The 18,874-nt window shown below is 41.1% G+C and overlaps 1 protein-coding gene across 1 annotated transcript; it reads left to right on the top strand.

The window, feature by feature from the left end:
• The first annotated feature begins 11,662 nt into the window (after nt 1-11,662).
• LOC110876010 (DNA-binding protein HEXBP-like) lies at nt 11,663-12,055 on the top strand. The gene has a single exon (XM_022124193.1). It carries the CDS (start codon nt 11,663-11,665, stop codon nt 12,053-12,055), a length of 393 nt encoding a protein of 130 aa, XP_021979885.1.
• The last annotated feature ends 6,819 nt before the right edge of the window (nt 12,056-18,874 follow it).

Below are 18,874 nucleotides of genomic sequence, written 5' to 3'. Positions count from 1 at the left end.
ATGCGTAAATATAACCAGTTTAATGCAACAAACGCTCCGGAACAGTGACATAGGCTTAACATACCTTAGATAACCTTTACATAACTTAGAAACAAGTTTTGGAAGGTTTGGTATGCCGAAATCAAGTTTATTCGCTTACAGGGACTAAATTCGACAAACTGCGAAAGTATGCCGATTCGTACTGTAACGAACATTCCGGAACTTGATCATAAGTTAAACATACCCTAAATATCCTTTATATAGCTTAGAAATAGGCTTTGAGGGGTTCGGTATGCTAAAATAAACTTATTTGATCAATAGAGACTAAAAGCGTCAAAAGTGCATAAGTTTGCATTTTCGCACATATCTTACGTCCTGAATATATCCGGACATCCAAAAATTTATGTACTCATTAAAATATTTTATTTTAGTGATTGGCATGATAAAATTCCATCCGTCGCGTAATTTGGATCGTTTTTGTGTTCATTACGATTTCCGTCGTAATTAACCAAACAACACAACCGTACGACCAAACGAACCGACATCCGAGATGTCTTTAAGAATATTTTAAGTTCCCTATACTTTAAGTTTATTTTAGAGCCTTGAAATGGGGTTAACGGGGCTTAAAAGTGCAAAAAAAAAAATCAAGTTTTACAAGTGCAGGGACCATTTTTGAAATTTCTGGCAGATACATTGAACTTGGTCCACTTTTGAGATTTGATGGTTTTAACCCATGGTTTTGCAATACCATAGGCTAATATTCAATGGTTTTTATAATACCATGGACTCATTCTAGGGGCTCCCATGGTTTTACAAAACCATGGGCACATGTGTACAGTTAATATTAAAGCACGTTATTCGACGAACGATCTTAACGGTTCCATGAAATCTATAAATACCCCTCCATTCTCATTTGAAAAACCCACATTTGAATCTGATTTTGGCCCTCTAAGTTGGAGTTCATACTTCATACCTGAGGGTAAATCGGATCAAATCTGGCGGGGACCTTCTAGTGTCGTTTGATTCCGTGATCTCTCTAGCTTTGCTTGGTTGTTGTTCAAGACTCCTAAGCACCCTCAAGTGAGTACATAGTCCCTTCTTTTATTTTTTTTCAAACATTTTGGGGTGAAACACATGTGCCTACTTGTTACTTTCGTGCTTTTCATGTTTTTCATATCATATACTTGCTATGTTCATTAGTACACTATTAGTATATGATTTCATTATGTTTTTGCTATATATGTCCATTATGTGCATACTTAGTACATCGTTTTACATGAAATTTTATGCTATGTATGTTCATTTAGCACATACTTAGTACATTGTATACATTACATTTTGCTGCACATGCTCATCTAGCATATGGACACATTGAACTACATTTTGAACCGTTGTAACTAATTTACTATGTGAACCGTTTGTAACCATTGAATTATATGAACCATTTGTATTTGGTGATTTACATTTGACACATAAACATTTTTGGCATTGGTTATTGTTATGGGTGAAATTCTGAGCCCATATCCTGACTTTGTATCTTGATTTTTTATTAGTTGTATATGATCAGGATACCGGATCAGGATACCGGATCAGGATACCGGGCCAGGATATTGGTAATATCCAGAGGCAGTATCCTGACTATTACTAACGATTGGCTTGTAAAACGTTGGTTGCAAGGTACCAACATTAAAAGACTTGATCTACCTGAAGATTCGCTCAAGGTGGTTGAAAAATGGACGTTGATGGTGGAAGAATGGGTCTTGTAACGGTCAGAAAGGCATATTCCGCGAGAATATCGGATGTTGGTCAATTTTATTGACATTGTAACGGTTATATGAGCTAAAGACCCGGTTTTGTAGTCAATAAGCACGTGGAAAACGAGTAGAAGCAGCCCCCAACGTTCAGAATGGAATATTCCAAAGTATCCCGGAATAATAGGATAGTTTGTTGGTTTCTTTTACTATAAATATGGATGGCCAGATCTCGTAGGACACTTGACTTCAACTCACTCCACTTCTAACTCTCGAATTCATACACAATTCACTTGCAATCGCATACTAACACTCATCACTTGCAATCATTGTAACACTTAGTAGAGATCTGAGCTTTATCCTGCACTGTATCCTGGTTATTCAAGCAATAAGAAGAACAAGGCAGCTGCGATTGTCAGCTCCCAAGGTTTTATGCCGGCGATCTAGATTGATCAAGGGCTTTCCTCGTACATCTCGTGTCATTTACTTTACTTTTTTGCTCATTGTTTGATCGTAGATACAGCTCAATATCCTGAGCCGTATCCTGAAACTGTTTTAGCAAATAACTTAACTTGAATATTTTTCACACATATTTCTAGCACACTACCTCACTTAACTAATTTGATCACTTAATTACTTCGGTAATTTTTGACCAAAACAATTTGGCGCCCACCGTGGGGCAAGTGGTGCTCTCTTTACTAAAAATCTTTGTGAAATCGTTAATCGGTTTTCTGTTTTCAAAACTTTTTGCCACATTGTTTACAATGGCCTCAAGATCAAACATGAGCTCTTCTACTGTGTCTACTACAACTTCTGCAACAGTTGGTTCGGTGCCTCCCTCACCTTCACAAGTTCAGACTTTTCAAAGGAGAAATGAAAGCCACACACCGAGAGAAATTTCTGCTGCTCAGAATGTTTCTAGATCCGGAAATTCAGGGAGAACCCATATCCTTGCTTCTAATAACGAAATTCTGTCTTTGTTTGGTAGTATACAGGAACAAATGAAGAGGCAGCAAGAAACTAACCAGACAATCATGAAGGATATACAACTCTTGAAGTCAAACTCCAGGAAACCTATGGAGATATAGGTGTAACACCAGTATTGACCAGGGAACTTCAAAAATTGAAGGATATGATATCAAGTGTTCCTGGAGCAGTGCAGCCTATACCGAAAGTATCACAGGATATCCTGATTTGCTCATCCAATTTGTGATGCTGAAATTCCAAAAAGATTCCAGACTCCCAGCATAAAGTTGTATGATGGGACGACATATCCTGAGGAGCATATTGCCTAGTATAGGGAAAGGATGGAAACAAATCCAATCCTACCAGAACCTAAGGAAGCATGCTTATGCAAAGGCTTCGGTTCAATTTTAACAGGACCGGCCTTAAAATGGCTTTTAAACGTTCCACCTTATTCAATTACACCATTTTCTCATTTAGTTAATTTGTTTATCGGTTAATTTTCTTATAGCAGGAGCTTTGAGAAACTAACAAGTGATCTTTACAGGATAACACAAGGATCACAAAAATCCCTAAGGGATTATGTTAAAAAATTTAGTAGAGAATCCTTGGATATCCCGAATCTTGATATTGCTACGGCAGTACAAGCGTTCAAAATGGGGTTACAGAAGGATCGTCAATTTTATCAGGATCTTGTAATGAATCCTTGCAGGAACTTGGACTAAGCTCGAAACAGGGCCTTGAGATATATCAGGCTGAAAGATGATAAGAAAATGCAAGAGAGGATGAATGCATCCTCAACATATGAATCAACTAACAGGAAGTCAGAATCCTCGTACAAACCATACCGCTCTAAGCCGTATGGTAGAAATGATAACAAGAAAGTGAATGCTGTTGAAGACGAGGATCCTGAGGAGTATCCTGAGTTATCTTAATATTGTTTTTCTGAACTAATGTATGCTATGCAGGGTTTAGGAGACAAAGCCAGGTGGCCTCGGAAGAATCAACAAAAGGCTGATTGGAAGGATAAGTCCAAGTGGTGTGCCTTCCACGAGGATTTCGGACATGTTACTGAGGATCGCAATGCTTTAAGGAAAGAAATAAGCTATCTCTTGAGCAAGGGATATCTGAAGGATCTCCCGGGAAGAAAGAAGAATAAGGGTCAGGATACTGAGAAGGATCCTGAACGAGCAGCGTCACCTCCTGCGGATGCCAAGATAATCAACTTCATTTCGGGAGGATCCGACATTTGTGGGACTTCGTATTCGGCAGCAAAGAGACATGCAAAGGAAGCTAAGGCCGAAAGAGGAGACAAACCTGTCAGGATGACTACCCTCACAACTGACAAAGTGATCACTTTTGATCCAGATGACAGGGATACTGTCCAGGATCCTCACCATGATGCTCTGGTAATAACGTTATATGTGGCTAACCATTTTGTACGCAGGATACTGGTTGATAATGGCAGCTCCGTCAACATAATCCAACTAGAAACTCTGAAGAGAATGAATGTATCTCCAATGGATATCACTTCAAAGTCTACCGTGCTTGTTGGGTTCAGTGGAGAGGCTAGAAACACAGTGGGAGAGATAAAGTTGCCAGTATACGTTGAAGGAGTTAACTCGATACAACGTTTCAGTGTGATGGTTTCTCTATCCTGCTATAACATCATACTGGGAAGACCGTGGATTCACGATATGAAGGCCGTGCCATCAACATATCACCAATGCATCAAGATACCTACCCCTTGGGGAGTTGTCAAAGTTGATAGTGATCAGCAAGAGGCGAAAGAATGCTACTCATCCTCGATGAAATCCTCAACCAAACCTAGTGCAGCATAGCAATTAAAGACGCGGGCCCAGGATATCGTGGAGGATCCGGAGCAGGATGTGAAGAAAATTATCCTAGACCAGGATAATCCCGATATTTCGGTGCTCGTGGGAACCAATATCCCTCAGGATATTGAAGAACAATTAATTAACTTTTTGAAATGCAGGATGTCAACGTTTGCATGGAAGCATGAGGATATGACAGGCATATCCAAAGATATTATCACTCACAAGCTTGGAATTGATAAATCATTCAAGCCTGTGCAACAAAAAAGATGGAAGTTTGCTCCCGAGCGGAACACTATTATCCAGGAGGAAGTTGAAAGACTATTAAAGTCCAGAATGATCAGAGAGGTTAAGTTCCCAAGATGGCTAGCAAACGTGGTTGTAGTACAAAAGAAAAATGGGAAATGGAGAGTTTGTGTAGACTACACAGACTTGAACAAAGCCTGTCCTAAAGACCCGTTTCCTTTTCCCCACATTGATGCAATGGTAGATGCCACTGCCGGGCATGAAATGCTGACTTTCATGGACGCATCTTCAGGATTTCAACATATCCAAATGGAGCCTTCTGACCAGGAGGATACTGCCTTCATGACACCAACAGGTATTTATTGTTATACAACTATGCCTTTTGGTTTGAAAAATGCAGGTGCAACATACCAAAGATTGGTAAACATGATGTTCAAAGACAAACTGGGGGATACCATGGAGGTATATATCGATGATATGGTGGTGAAATCTAAAAAGGCTGAGGATCACCTCCAGGATATCAAGGGAGCATTTGATATCCTGGATCAATACCACATGAAGCTAAATCCTGCTAAATGCCATTTCGGATTGGGGGCAGGAAAGTTTCTTGGATATATGGTGACAAAAAGGGGGATAGAAGCAAGCCCAGAGCAGCTTTAAACAGGTTTATCTCAAGATCCTCAGAGAAGTGCAAAGACTTTTATGATATCCTGAAGAAGAACAAAAGATTCGAATGGGGGGAGAAGCATGAAGCAGCCCTGCAGGATTTGAAACGATATCTCTCAACCGCACCTCTATTGATGAAGCCTGAAAATGGTGAACCACTATCCCTATACCTTGTTGTATCAGGGAATGCTGTAAGTGCCGTTCTTATAAAAGACCATGAAGGTCAGCAATATCCTGTTTATTATGTTAGTAAAAGTTTATTAGATGCTGAAACTAGGTACTCTCACTTAGAAAAATTAATACATGCATTGGTCATGGCATCAACGAAGCTTAGACATTATTTCGAGACACATAGGATACATGTTAAGACAAATTATCCTGTCAAAAATGTGCTTAGGAAACCATAAATGTCGGGCAGGATGGCCAAGTGGTCAGTAAAGTTGAGTGCTTATGATTTAGTATATGAACCTAGAAATGCCATAAAGTCTCAGGCTTTAGCTGACTTTGTGGCTGATTTTAGTAGTGACATTCAGGACGAGGTAGACCTAGAAGTTCAACAGTTAGGAGAATCCTCAGGATCCTAGACATTATATACTGATGGTGCATCTAATGTAAGAGGAGTAGGATTAGGAATACTACTAAAATCGCCACAGGGGGACATATTACCCCAGGCTATTAGGTGTGAATTTTCTGCTACTAACAATGAGGCAGAATATGAAGCTTTAATTGCAGGATTAGAATTGGCTAAGAGTATGAGTATCAAAAATTTGCAAGTATATGTTGACTCTTTGTTAATTACTAACCATTTTAATGGATCCTATGCAGTTAAGGGTGAGAAATTAATCGAATATCTCGATATTCTCAAAAAATTAGCAGGATATTTCGATGTTTTTATACTTGAACAGGTACCAAGGGAGGATAATGCTGAAGCGGATGCCTTAGCAAATTTGGGATCATCGATCAGGATACCTGAAGGGACCTAAATACCAATATTACATGTCTTATATCCTGCAACGAATCCTCAGGATAAAGAAGTAGTGGATATTCAGGATCCTGGAGCAGAGCATCCTAAAGAAGATCCTATATCCTGGACGGCTCCAATCATGAGATATCTCAAAGAAGGACACATCCCTGGAGATGAAAATCCTAAGGCATTTAGGATGAAGGTATCACGATTCACTATTATAAATAATATTTTATACAAGAAATCTCTTGCAGGACCGTATTTGAGGTGCTTGGAGGATCCTGAAGCCAAAAAAGTACTTCAGGATATACATGAAGGGGATTGTGGTAACCATACTGGGGGCAGGTCGTTATTCTCAAAAGTATTGAGAACAGGATACTATTGGCCGACAATGAAGAAAGATGCTGAGAATACGCTCGAAGATGTGATGCATGTCAGAGGCATAGCAACATATTGCATCAACCGGCTGAACCATTATATCCTATAGCTTCCCCTTGGCCATTCATGAAGTGGGGAATGGACATAGTAGGAAAGTTGCCAAAAGCTCTAGGAGGAAAAGTTTTTTTGCTAGCAATGACCGACTATTTTTCTAAATGGGTTGAAGCTGAAGCATTTGTCCAAGTTAGAGACCAAGAAGTAGTATCCTTCATAAAGAGAAATATCCTGACCAGGTTTGGAGTACCAGCCGAGAGAATCTGTGACAATGGCTCTCAGTTCATAAGCAAGAGGACTACTGACTTTTACAAGAGTTGGAGAATCAAAATGATCACATCTACTCCGGTACATCCTCAAGCAAATGGGCAAGCAGAATCCTCAAACAAGATAATTGTCAATAACTTAAAGAAGAGACTTGGAGCTAAAAAAGGAAGATGGGCAGAAGAATTACCCTTTGTTTTGTGGGCCGATAGAACAACAATAAAGAGTGCAACTGGCCAAACCCCTTTCTCCTTAGTATTTGGAGCAGAAGCGGTGATCCCAACAGAAATGGTGATACCTACAGCAAGATCCAATCTTCAGGATCCTGGGCAGAATCCTGAAGCAATGTGTGAAGAATTAGATACTGTGGATGAAACAAGGGTTGCAGCAAAGCTAAGGATGGCAACATATCAACAGTGGATATCCAGGGCATATAACAAGAATCTAAGGACTAGAAGGTTCCAAGTCGGAGATTGGGTGTTAAGGAAAGCTTTTCAGAATACTACGAATCCTGCTGATGGAAAGTTGGCTCCAAAGTGGGAAGGACCCTATGAGATTGAATCAGAATCTGGAAAAGGAGCATACCAGCTTAAGAATATGGAGGGGGATATACTACAAAGATCCTGGAATGTTATACATCTCAAAGCCTATTTCAAGTGAGTTTAGAATTTAATTTCTAACTCGGGATGGTATGAATTCTATCTCTTTTAGATATAATTCTATTGTATTTGAACCCAACACTGACTTAAGCATCGGAGAGGTGCTAGCCAGGCTAACACTCACTTTAGTTTAAAGTTGTTTTGCAGTATATGCCTCGGGATATAGCTCCAGGATACACACTCAGGATACACACTCAGGATACTTCGGAAGATTAGAGGATTGGCCCCCTCTCTCACGTTTAAGGGATCTTGATCCCTTCAAAGGTTTAAAGGTATTCACCTTTCTCACGAATTGGGTTTAAACACCCCGCCTGGAGCGCAAGTTATCCAGGGATAGTTCAAGGTGGCGGGACCAGTTCATGTAAAAGTGGCTGACAATTTCGTTACTGTTGGCTATACCCTGGATCCTCAAGGTATATGAGGATTGATCACCCTCTCTCACGAAAGGGTATTTTCATACTCTCTAAGGTTTAAAGGTTTTCACCTTTCTAAGTCTTGGAGTTTATACACTCCCGCCTGTAGCGCACGAAAACAAGAGTGTTTTCACACTCTTCCAAGGTTTAAAGGTTTTCACCTTTCTAAGTTTTGGGGTTTCCACACCCTCGCCTGTAGCGCACGAAACGTGGGTAAAATCCCCAGTAAAACTCAAAGACTTAAAGGTTTTCACCTTTTCAAGTCTTGAGGTTCTTATACTCCGGCTTAAATGCGTGGAAAATGGGTTTAGTCCCAATAAAATACAAAGTTTTTGGATAATCCCAAAGTATATTTTCAAAAAAAAAAACATAATCATTTACGAGTCTACATAAATTTTTGAAAAAAGATTACTAAGTTTAAACAACTGGTTGAAGAATTGCTAAAGGATCATATCCCAGTACAACATACTAGTCTTGCACAGACAGGGGACATCCGTGATGGAACATGACGTATGCTGATACTATATCCTACTGGGGACATTTATGCTGGAGCGAGAAGGAAACCTATGCCAACATTATATCCCACTGGGGACATTGCGAATGATTCAAAGGTTTAAGAATGAAGATTATTGCCTAGGTGTTTCTGGTATGGATTCTTACTGTTCCTAAGTTTGAAGGCCTTATCTGAGTAAGTTAAGTTTTTATGAAAATTTGTATTTAACTAAGTTTTTGTCAAACATTTTGAACAAAGGTGACAAAGCAATTAAGTGTCATACCAGTATCCTGATCAGGATATTCAGAACAAATTTTTCAAAATAACATATAACACGGAGATAAGGTCGAAAAGGTTAGCTTATTGTTATTGGTCCAAAAAATTGTATTCTTGGTTTCGTCTCAAAAAGCGACCCATTCACCAAGAACACAATTAAGTTTTTAAAACATATTTACATAAACAGTTGAAGGCTTCGTCCTGAAAACACAGGATCCCTCCACCTTCAACTGTCAAACTGTTCTACTTGCAGGAAATTAAAATTGTTCTAAGTGCAGGACGACCAGATAATTTAGACCCTACAAAATATAAGTATCACTAAAGACAAACTAACCAGGATACATGTTCAGTATATGTGTACGGGATACAGGATCTGGATACTTACCTTATTAGGGAAGGAGATCATGGGCTCGATGGATCCATGAAGCCAAGGTCACCATTAGAGAAACCTTCGGCAGCAGCAGCAGAGGGCTTAGCGCTGATGGCAACATATGGCTCCTTTTTCACCAAGGCAGGCTTAGAAAAGCTGCCAACTCCTCTGGATCAAAAGTAGCAGGGTCCTTGATGGAATCTGCGTAAAAGGGGGTAATTCTAATTTCATTACATGATAGTATTCTGAAGTAACCAAACCTATGCAGGAATATTTAAAACAGATATCCTTACCAGACATGTTGGAATGAATAAAAAATATACCCGTTGGAATCAGGATATCCAACAGTTATATTTTTGGGGACAATTGTTATGGGTGAAATTCTGAGCCCATATCCTGACTTTGTATCTTGATTTTTTATTAGTTGTATATGATCAGGATACCGGATCAGGATACCGGATCAGGATACCGGGCCAGGATATTGGTAATATCCTGAGGCAGTATCCTGACTATTACTAACGATTGGCTTGTAAAACGTTGGTTGCAAGGTACCAACGTTAAAAGACTTGATCTACCTGAAGATTCGCTCAAGGTGGTTGAAAAATGGACGTTGATGGTGGAAGAATGGGTCTTGTAACGGTCAGAAAGGCATATTCCGCGAGAATATCGGATGTTGGTCAATGTTATTGACATTGTAACGGTTATATGAGCTAAAGGCCTGGTTTTGTAGTCAATAAGCACGTGGAAAACGAGTAGAAGCAGCCCCCAACGTTCAGAATGGAATATTCCAAAGTATCCCGGAATAATAGGATAGTTTGTTGGTTTCTTTTACTATAAATATGGATGGCCAGATCTCGTAGGACACTTCACTTCAACTCACTCCACTTCTAACTCTCGAATTCATACACAATTCACTTGTAATCGCACACTAACACTCATCACTTGCAATCATTGAAACACTTAGTAGAGATCTGAGCTTTATCCTGCACTGTATCCTGGTTATTCAAGCAATAAGAAGAACAAGGCAGCTGCGATTGTCAGCTCCCGAGGTTTTATGCCGGCGATCTAGATTGATCAAGGGCTTTCCTCGTACATCTCGTGTCATTTACTTTACTTTTTTGCTCATTGTTTGATTGTAGATACAGCTCAATATCCTGAGCCGTATCCTGAAACTGTTTTAGCAAATAACTTAACTTGAATATTTTTCACACATATTTCTAGCACACTACCTCACTTAACTAATTTGATCACTTAATTACTTCGGTAATTTTTGACCAAAACAGTTATACATTACATGATTTACATTTTGACATAAACGTTTGACATATTATTCAATACATTTGGCAATTGGTTTAAACATAGACATTTTACATTGGTGGTTTGTTTGGGTAAGTGATTTAAGTAACGAGGCGTGTGTAATATGATACAAGCATGGTGGATACGCCGCTGGTACTTCCTATATATAAGTGTTTGTATGATATTACATATCGCAGCGTTGTTTAAATCATTTCAATTTAGACATATAACATATTTTTCACAAGACATTGTTTTACAAACGACTTATTTTATACAAACTCATTTTTACTTGGTTATTCATTTAACCTTACATTACTCTTTTACATATCATCTACCTTATTATCACTTTTCAAACGTTTTATAAAAGCAAACACTTAAACTGGATTCATGACAAGTTTTCATTAAACATTTTCTTAAACCTAAGTCATGAATCCTATTTTCACAAAACCTATGTACTCGTCGGCATTTTTATGCTGATGTATTTTCACATGTGTTTTAGGTACAATAGTTGATGATATTTGATGATGATATTGATGCATGCTCACGTAGGATTGGACGAGGCCTTAGTGACATTAAAAGATGCAAGACAAGGTTAACTATGTTATATTTTCTTTGTTGTTAAGACATTGTAATACATTTAATTCAATAAAGCGAAATTGTTTAATCCATGGTTGTGAAATAATGATTCTGTTACAACACTCCCCGACGTTTCCGCCACGTTTTGTTGTTTTACGTGGTCGGGGTGTGACACCATAGGAATTAGTGCAACTGATCGCTCAGCACGCTAACACTGCCTTGGAACAGCGCGAAGTTAACCAAACCGTGGGATAAGGATGTGAATGCAATGCGAAGGCGCATCATTTCGGGGAAATGCCGATCGGAACCCCACCAGGTAGAATAATGATTGGAAAAGTTTTAGTAGTTTCCTGTGTTATATATAATCTAAGAGTAATCTTGATTTTTCATTAACCTTGTGAATAGTGCATAGATGTGCGAACAAAACATTCTAGGGTCGTAACCCAAGATTATTTATTGCTCCCCTTTGTGATAAAGAAATGACGCCATACATGACGATGGATTATCACATCAGTTTGACCATTCGAATAATTCAGCACACTGAGCATAGGATTGGAGACTCTGGGAAGCGAAAGTTAGAGAATTCAAGGAAGAATTCCGATAAGAAGGACAAGAAGAAATGCAATTCTAGTAAAGTGGCTGCAGTCAACGCCAATGGTTCAGGAAAGAAAGTAGTCAGGAAGGACAAAGATGGTTCGATGAATAAAACTCAAGTGGTTGAGCAAAAGAAATGTAGTAGATGTGGTCGATCCGGGCATGTGGTCCGCGAGTGCTATGCCAAAAGCACATCGTATGGAGTCAGGCTCGAGGGATGCTTTAAATGTGGGGAGCCAGGACATATCAAGCGGGATTGTCCTGAGTTGAAGGGTTAGAGTGTCACACCCCCAAAATCCACCCGCGGAATACCACCGCTTGGAGGCGTGACATGACCAGGATCAAGCCACCAATCACATCGAACATAATAAGTAATAATAAACGTAAGTGTATATCAACCCACAATATGAAAGGTGTTCAAATAACATAGTTTAAGTAGCGGAAGCATAGCATAAAATCCAATGCAATTATTAAGTTTTTCAACAGTCATAAGCGTTTATCAAAACATCCACAATCCTTGTCCACAACGACTGTGCCTCCCGTGCAAGCTCCATGTATACCTAAGGTCCTGCAAGGCATGTAACAGAGAGTCAACAACTAGTTGAGCGAGTTCACAGTAAGAAAGTTCGTTGCATCACCATGCGTTATTAACTAAGTCAATTGTATGTTCATTTAGTGGGGGCTTCCCATGTGTGTAAGTTCAATTGATGGGGGCTTCCCATATGATGTGTACTAGACTAGAGGTAACCATAAGTGTTCTTCTTAACCCAAGAACGGTAGTACGTACAAGGTTTATGTAGGTTTTACGTAAGCGTCCTTCTCAACCCGAGGACAGTGGTACGCGGGGGTTTACGTAGGTTTTACGTAAGTGCCTGTCACAACCCGAGGCAGTAGTGAGTGTAAGTTTACGTAGGTTTTACGTAAGTGTCCTTCGAAACCTGAGGACAGTGTTGAGTACAAGTATACGTAGGTTTTACGTATGTATCCTGCATATCCGAGGATGATGGTAGATAGTCTAGTAACAGTGTAAGTACAATCCTATTCATCAATCCTTTTCCTTCAATCCCATTCCCTACCTACCGGGAATCCCATGCCTTGGTAAGAGTGTGAACTCACCTTGGTTTGCTCGGCAGATACACGAAAAGTTACTTGAACTAAGAGTGGTCAACCTCGTCCTAACAGGGTTACCATACAAGTCAGGTCTAGGTTCAAGTAATGCACGTATGATTACACATAGTTAACAGGTTACGAACATGTGAAGATTATGGAGAATACATAACAGTCAAATAACAATTCCAACTTGTGCGGTCTATCAAAGAGCCCATATAATACTCGGCCCAACATGTTGTGCGATCCACAACATGTTGTGCGATCCAACATAAACCCGGCCCAATTAGTTAAGCAGTCCAACAGCCTACTCGGCCCAATTAAATAACACATAGGTATCTTGTGCGATCCGCATAATCTTGTGTGATTGGGATTGGGCTTAAGGCCCAACAGTGAAACAGTTTACGTAGCTCGTGTGTGGCCCCAAGCCTTATGCGATCGACACTATCTTGTGCGATCCACAAGGTCTTGTGCGATCATGCAAAAGCTGTGTTGTACGCTTTGTTAAATCAGTTGCACTAATCTTGTGTGACTGAACTTGTGCGATCAGTCGCCTTGTGCGATTGAGCTCTTGTGCGATTCAAGAGCTTGTGCGACCAGTTAACAAACTTCCCTAATCCACGAAATCAGTTACATTGTTTCCAATTTAGTCAACAATTAATTTGTCACATGGTTTCCATTTAACAGTTTTCCAATCATACAATACTCGATCAAACAAGGTAATTATCAACCGATTCATAAGAACCCTAATCATAACCAAATCATGAACAATACTCATAACACTTAAACATATTATCATGATCCATATCCTTGATTACTAGCATACATACTAACCTAACAATTTTACATATCATCCGCATGTGAACACATATCAGCCGATTAACAAACATTGGGTTTTAGATCCGTAATCTGCACACCCGATTAGTATGAACATACTCGATACATATGTGAGCCGATTATTATAAACATCAACATTAACAATTTACCTCTCCAACAATCATATATCATCCTAAATCCTCATGTAAGGCATACATACCACAACATCATGCAACAAACAATCAATAATCATAACACTAACCGGTTAGAGATGAGGGCAAGGATTAATATGAACACAAAAGCTTCGAGAGAGAGAGGCGTGTTGCCGTCGGCTTCAAGAGAAGAGAAGGAGGGAATAGAGTTGTGTGTGTATCCTTGCTTTGCAACGAATGAGAAACAAAACCCTAAGGGTGGTTGCTTGTATGCGTATAAGATGGGAGTGGGCCGAACCCATACATGGGTTGCCCTTATGGTCCGATTACAAGAGATACGGCCCCAAGTGGGCTTGTGCGATCGGGTGTGTGTTGTGCGTTTAGGCTCGTTTGCATACATACATATATTACACATAGCACATAACAACATAACATTCATTAAATAAAATTCACATAATTACATAACGTTGCACAAGGATAGGTTCGAAATACGAGTTGTCACATTATCCCCAACTTAAAAGAAATTTCGTCCCGAAATTTGGTACGTACTCACTGAGGAAGCTAGTTAAGTTGCATGGTTTCCCTGGGGTGTCACATCCTCCCCCCGTTGATCTGGAATTTCGTCCCGAAATTCCGAGGTAGCTTCAGCCTCAGTGGTGGTTGTACTGTTCGCGAACAACTGGGGATACTTTTCTTTCATCTAATCTTCGCGTTCCCAGGTGAACTCTGGGCCACGACGGGAGTTCCAACGAACTCGAACAAGAGGGATTCTCGTGTTCTTGAGGACCTTGACATCCCGGTCCGTGATTTCAACTGGTTCCTCAATGAATCGCAACTGCTCGTCGATAGTGAGCTCCTTCAAAGGAACCATGAGGGTCTCATCTGACAGACACTTCTTCAGATTCGACACGTGGAAAACGTTGTGAGCTGCATCGAGTTCAGCTGGTAGGTTCAGTTTGTAGGCCACCTTGCCTATTCTTTCTATGATTTCGAACGGTCCGACATACCGCGGATTGAGTTTGCCCCGTTTGCCAAAACGAACCACACCCTTCCAGGGTGAGACTTTGAGTAGCACTCGATCCCCAACTTGGAACTCGAGTGGTTTCCTGCGCTTATCAGCGTAACTTTTCTGACGGTCACGAGCCGCCGCCATGCGTTGCCATATCTGTGCAATCCGTTCAGTAGCATCAACTACCATTTCTGGTCCTGTGATTTGACTATCCCCCACCTCTGCCCAACAGAGAGGTGACTGGCATTTACGTCCGTACAATGCCTCGAATGGAGTGGCTTGGATGCTGGTATGGTAACTGTTATCGTACGAAAACTCCACTAAAGGGAGATGCTTTTCCCAGCTGTTGCCGAAATCAATAACACATGCTCGAAGCATGTCTTCTAGGGTTTGAATCGTGCGCTCAGACTGCCCATCCGTCTGAGGGTGATAAGCTGTGCTCATGTCTAACTGAGAGCCAAAAGCTTTGTGCATTGCTTGCCATAATTCTGAAGTGAATCGTGCATCCCGATCTGAAATAATAGAGGTTGGCACTCCGTGCCTCAAAACAACTTCTTTCAAGTAGATGTCTGCTAATGTGGAGAACTTATCCGTTTCCTTAATAGCCAGGAAGTGTGCAGACTTTGTGAGTCGATCCACGATCACCCAAATAGTATCATTCCCACGCTGGGATCTAGGTAGGCCAGTAACAAAATCCACGGAAATTTCTTCCCATTTCCATTGTGGTATCTTGGGTTGCTGAAGTAGGCCTGACGGTTTCTGATATTCCGCCTTGACTCTCGCGCAGGTCAAGCATTTGCCGACATAAGTTGCAATGTGGGCCTTCATACTAGGCCACCAATACGTAGTCCTGAGATCGTGGTACATCTTATCTGAACCAGGATGTATCGAGTAGCGAGACTAGTGTGCTTCATCCATCACAAGTTCTCGTAAACCGCCATATAGTGGGACCCAAATACGCCCTGTTACATAATAGGCACCGTCTTCCTTTTGTTCTAATCGTTGCCTTGAGCCGCGTAAGGCTTCAGCCTTGACGTTTTCTGGTTTCAATGCTTCTACCTGAGCATCTCGTATCTGTGCAGGAAGACTAGACTGGATCGTGAGCTGCAATGCTCGCACGCGCCTAGGCGTGGTGTCTTTCCGACTGAGGGCGTCAGCCACAACATTGGCTTTGCCTGGATGGTACTTGATGGCACATTCGTAATCGTTCAGTAGTTCGACCCATCGATGTTGACGCATGTTCAATTCCTTCTGCTTGAAGATATGCTCGAGACTCCTGTGATCGGTGTAGATAGTGCACTTGGTACCGTACAGGTAGTGCCGCCATATCTTAAGCGTGAAAACAACAGCTCCCAGCTCTAAATCGTGCGTCGTGTAGTTCCGTTCATGAACCTTGAGTTGGCGCGAAGCGTAAGCAATGACCTTGTCGCGCTGCATTAACACACATCCAAGACCCTGAATGGATGCATCACAATAAACCACGAAGTCGTCTGTGCCCTCTGGCAATGAGAGGATAGGTGCACTGCAATGTCTATCCTTTAAGTGCTGAAAAGCGGTTTCCTAAGTATTACCCCAACGGTAGGTGACACCCTTCTGTGTCAATAGTGTAAGCGGCTGAGCAATCTTTGAGAAATCTTTAATGAATCGTCTGTAATAACCCGCCAAACCCAAGAATTGGCGTATTTCCGTTGGTGTACGTGGTGCAGGCTAGTTCCTGATCGAATCTACCTTGGATGGATCAACATGGATCCCATCCTTGTTTACCACGTGGCCTAGGAAGTGGACTTCACGAAGCCAGAAGTCGCATTTCAAAAACTTGGCGTACAGTTGTTCCTTTCGAAGAAGTTCCAAGATAAGCCGTAAGTGCTGCTCGTGTTCCTCCTGACTCTTGGAGTAGATCAGAATGTTGTCAATGAATACAATCACAAACTTGTCTAGATAGGGTTTGCACACCCTGTTCATAAGGTCCATAAAGACTGCAGGCGCGTTCGTTAGCCCAAATGGCATGACTAGAAACTCGTAGTGGCCGTAGCGAGTTCTGAATGCTGTTTTGGAGACGTCCTCACCCCAGACTCTCAGCTGATGATAGCCTGACCTCAGGTCTATCTTGGAGTAGTATCTCGACCCTTGCAACTGGTCGAATAAATCATCTATACGTGGTAGAGGGTAACGGTTCTTCACCGTCACCTTGTTCAGTTCACGGTAGTCAATGCACATGCGGAAGGTACCGTCCTTCTTCTTCACAAATAATACTAGAGCTCCCCAAGGCGAAGAGCTTGGACGAATAAAGCCCTTATCCAAGAGCTCTTGTAGTTGCTTTGATAGTTCTTCCAATTCTCTTGGAGCTAGTCGATACGGTGCGCGAGCTATGGGTGCTGTTTTGGTCAAAAATTACCTAAGTAATTAAGTGATCAAATTAGTTTTGTGAGGTAGTGTGCTAAGAGAATATGTTCAAAAAAGTGTTAATTAAATTCTTTGCAAAAAACAATTTCAGGATACGGCTCAGGATATCGAGCTGTATCTACAATCAAACAATGAGCAAAAAGTAAAGGGGTTGACACGATATGTACGAGGAAAGCCCTTGATCGATCTAGATCTCCGGCATAAAACCTCGGGAGCTGACAATCGCAGCTGCCTTGTTCTTGTTATTGCTTCAAATTTCAGGATACAGTGCAGGATGTGGTGCGGATCGACTAAGTGTTACAATATAATTTGGATACAAGTGTGGTGTTTGCAGTAAGCTCGAGAGTGAAAGTGTACGAGAGTGTTAGTGAAAAGTTGTTTGCCTTAAACTGATCCGCCCCCATCTATTTATAGCAAAGATAATGTAACTAACTATCCTCTAAAACCGGGATCCAACGAATATTCCTTAGCCGAACGTTGTAGACCTAGTCTTTCGGATTCAACGTCTCTCCCTCAACAGATACACCTGAGTCTTGAGGAGAAGAAGTCTAATTGACCGTTAGCAAGTCCCAGCCTTTAACCTGCACGTGATTAATTTGACATACCTCGGGATATTATCCAGGATGTTAGCAATATCCCCGTCCAGTATCCTAATCACAAATAAACAATCACAATCAGAATATTAGTCAGGATATGGTTTCAGAAAATGGCCCATAACAATTGTCCCCAAAATATATCTGTTGGTATACCAACTCCAACGGATATATTTTAAGATTTATTTCGTGCATCGAGGCAATTAAATCGGATTGACGCTTGAAGTGACATTGTGCAACTTCCAACGCGTTTTTCACTCAATGGCTATCCATTTAGCCCCTATATCTTCTCTCTTTCTTGTTGATATACGATCATCTCTCTCGGAATTCTCAGGTACTTTTCTCTTCTTATCTCTTAGCTTTTTCTCGTTCAAACTTCCCGATGGCCACCAGAACACGTTCTCACTCCGGCGAGTCCACTTCATCGTTTGTCAACCAGAATCTGCTGAAAAATCCCAAGAAGGAGGTGTACTCCTTCGATAATGTTGATATCAACGCGTTAAGAACCTCCGGTGCTTTTTCCGACACAGCGATTATCCGTCGATTCGACCGGAGCATTCGTTCCGACGTAAGTTCCGAGGAGTGGATTTGCTTCTCATCATATCCTTTTTCTCTTGGTCTCCGATATCCATTCCCGGAATTCATCATGGAGTTCTTTCGAATTACCGGTCTCTGCTTTGCCCAGACGATGCCTATGTTCTGGAGAGTGCTGATTATGCTTAACCAAATAAAAACCCTTCACGTCCCCGATCTCTGTATCGAAGACCTTCCACTTGCTTACCGCCTCCGATCTCACGGCAATAGTCGCTTCTTGCTTTTTTCAACCTCTAGCAATCCCCTCATCCTCAAAGCTTCAAAAAACGAGGATGGGTGGCAACGAAAATTCTTCTTTGTTAGACGGGATTCCATTCCCGAGGGCGAAAGCCTTCCGGTGAAATGGTTGACCTCCGGTAGGGTTTAGGGTTTTTTAGATATTCCCAAACGTATCCAGGTGATGTATCTTGTGCTAATATCCTG

The sequence above is a fragment of the Helianthus annuus genome, chromosome 9, assembly GCF_002127325.2.
Source record: "Helianthus annuus cultivar XRQ/B chromosome 9, HanXRQr2.0-SUNRISE, whole genome shotgun sequence".
NCBI lineage: Eukaryota > Viridiplantae > Streptophyta > Magnoliopsida > Asterales > Asteraceae > Helianthus > Helianthus annuus.
Note: the sequence above shows the minus strand (reverse complement) of the source record. Positions and strands in the feature narration are given on the sequence as shown.

Excerpts from the sequence above, each read along its gene's own strand:
- LOC110876010 (XM_022124193.1), top strand. The coding sequence starts at position 11,663 with ATGACGCCATACATGACGATGGATTATCACATCAGTTTGACCATTCGA.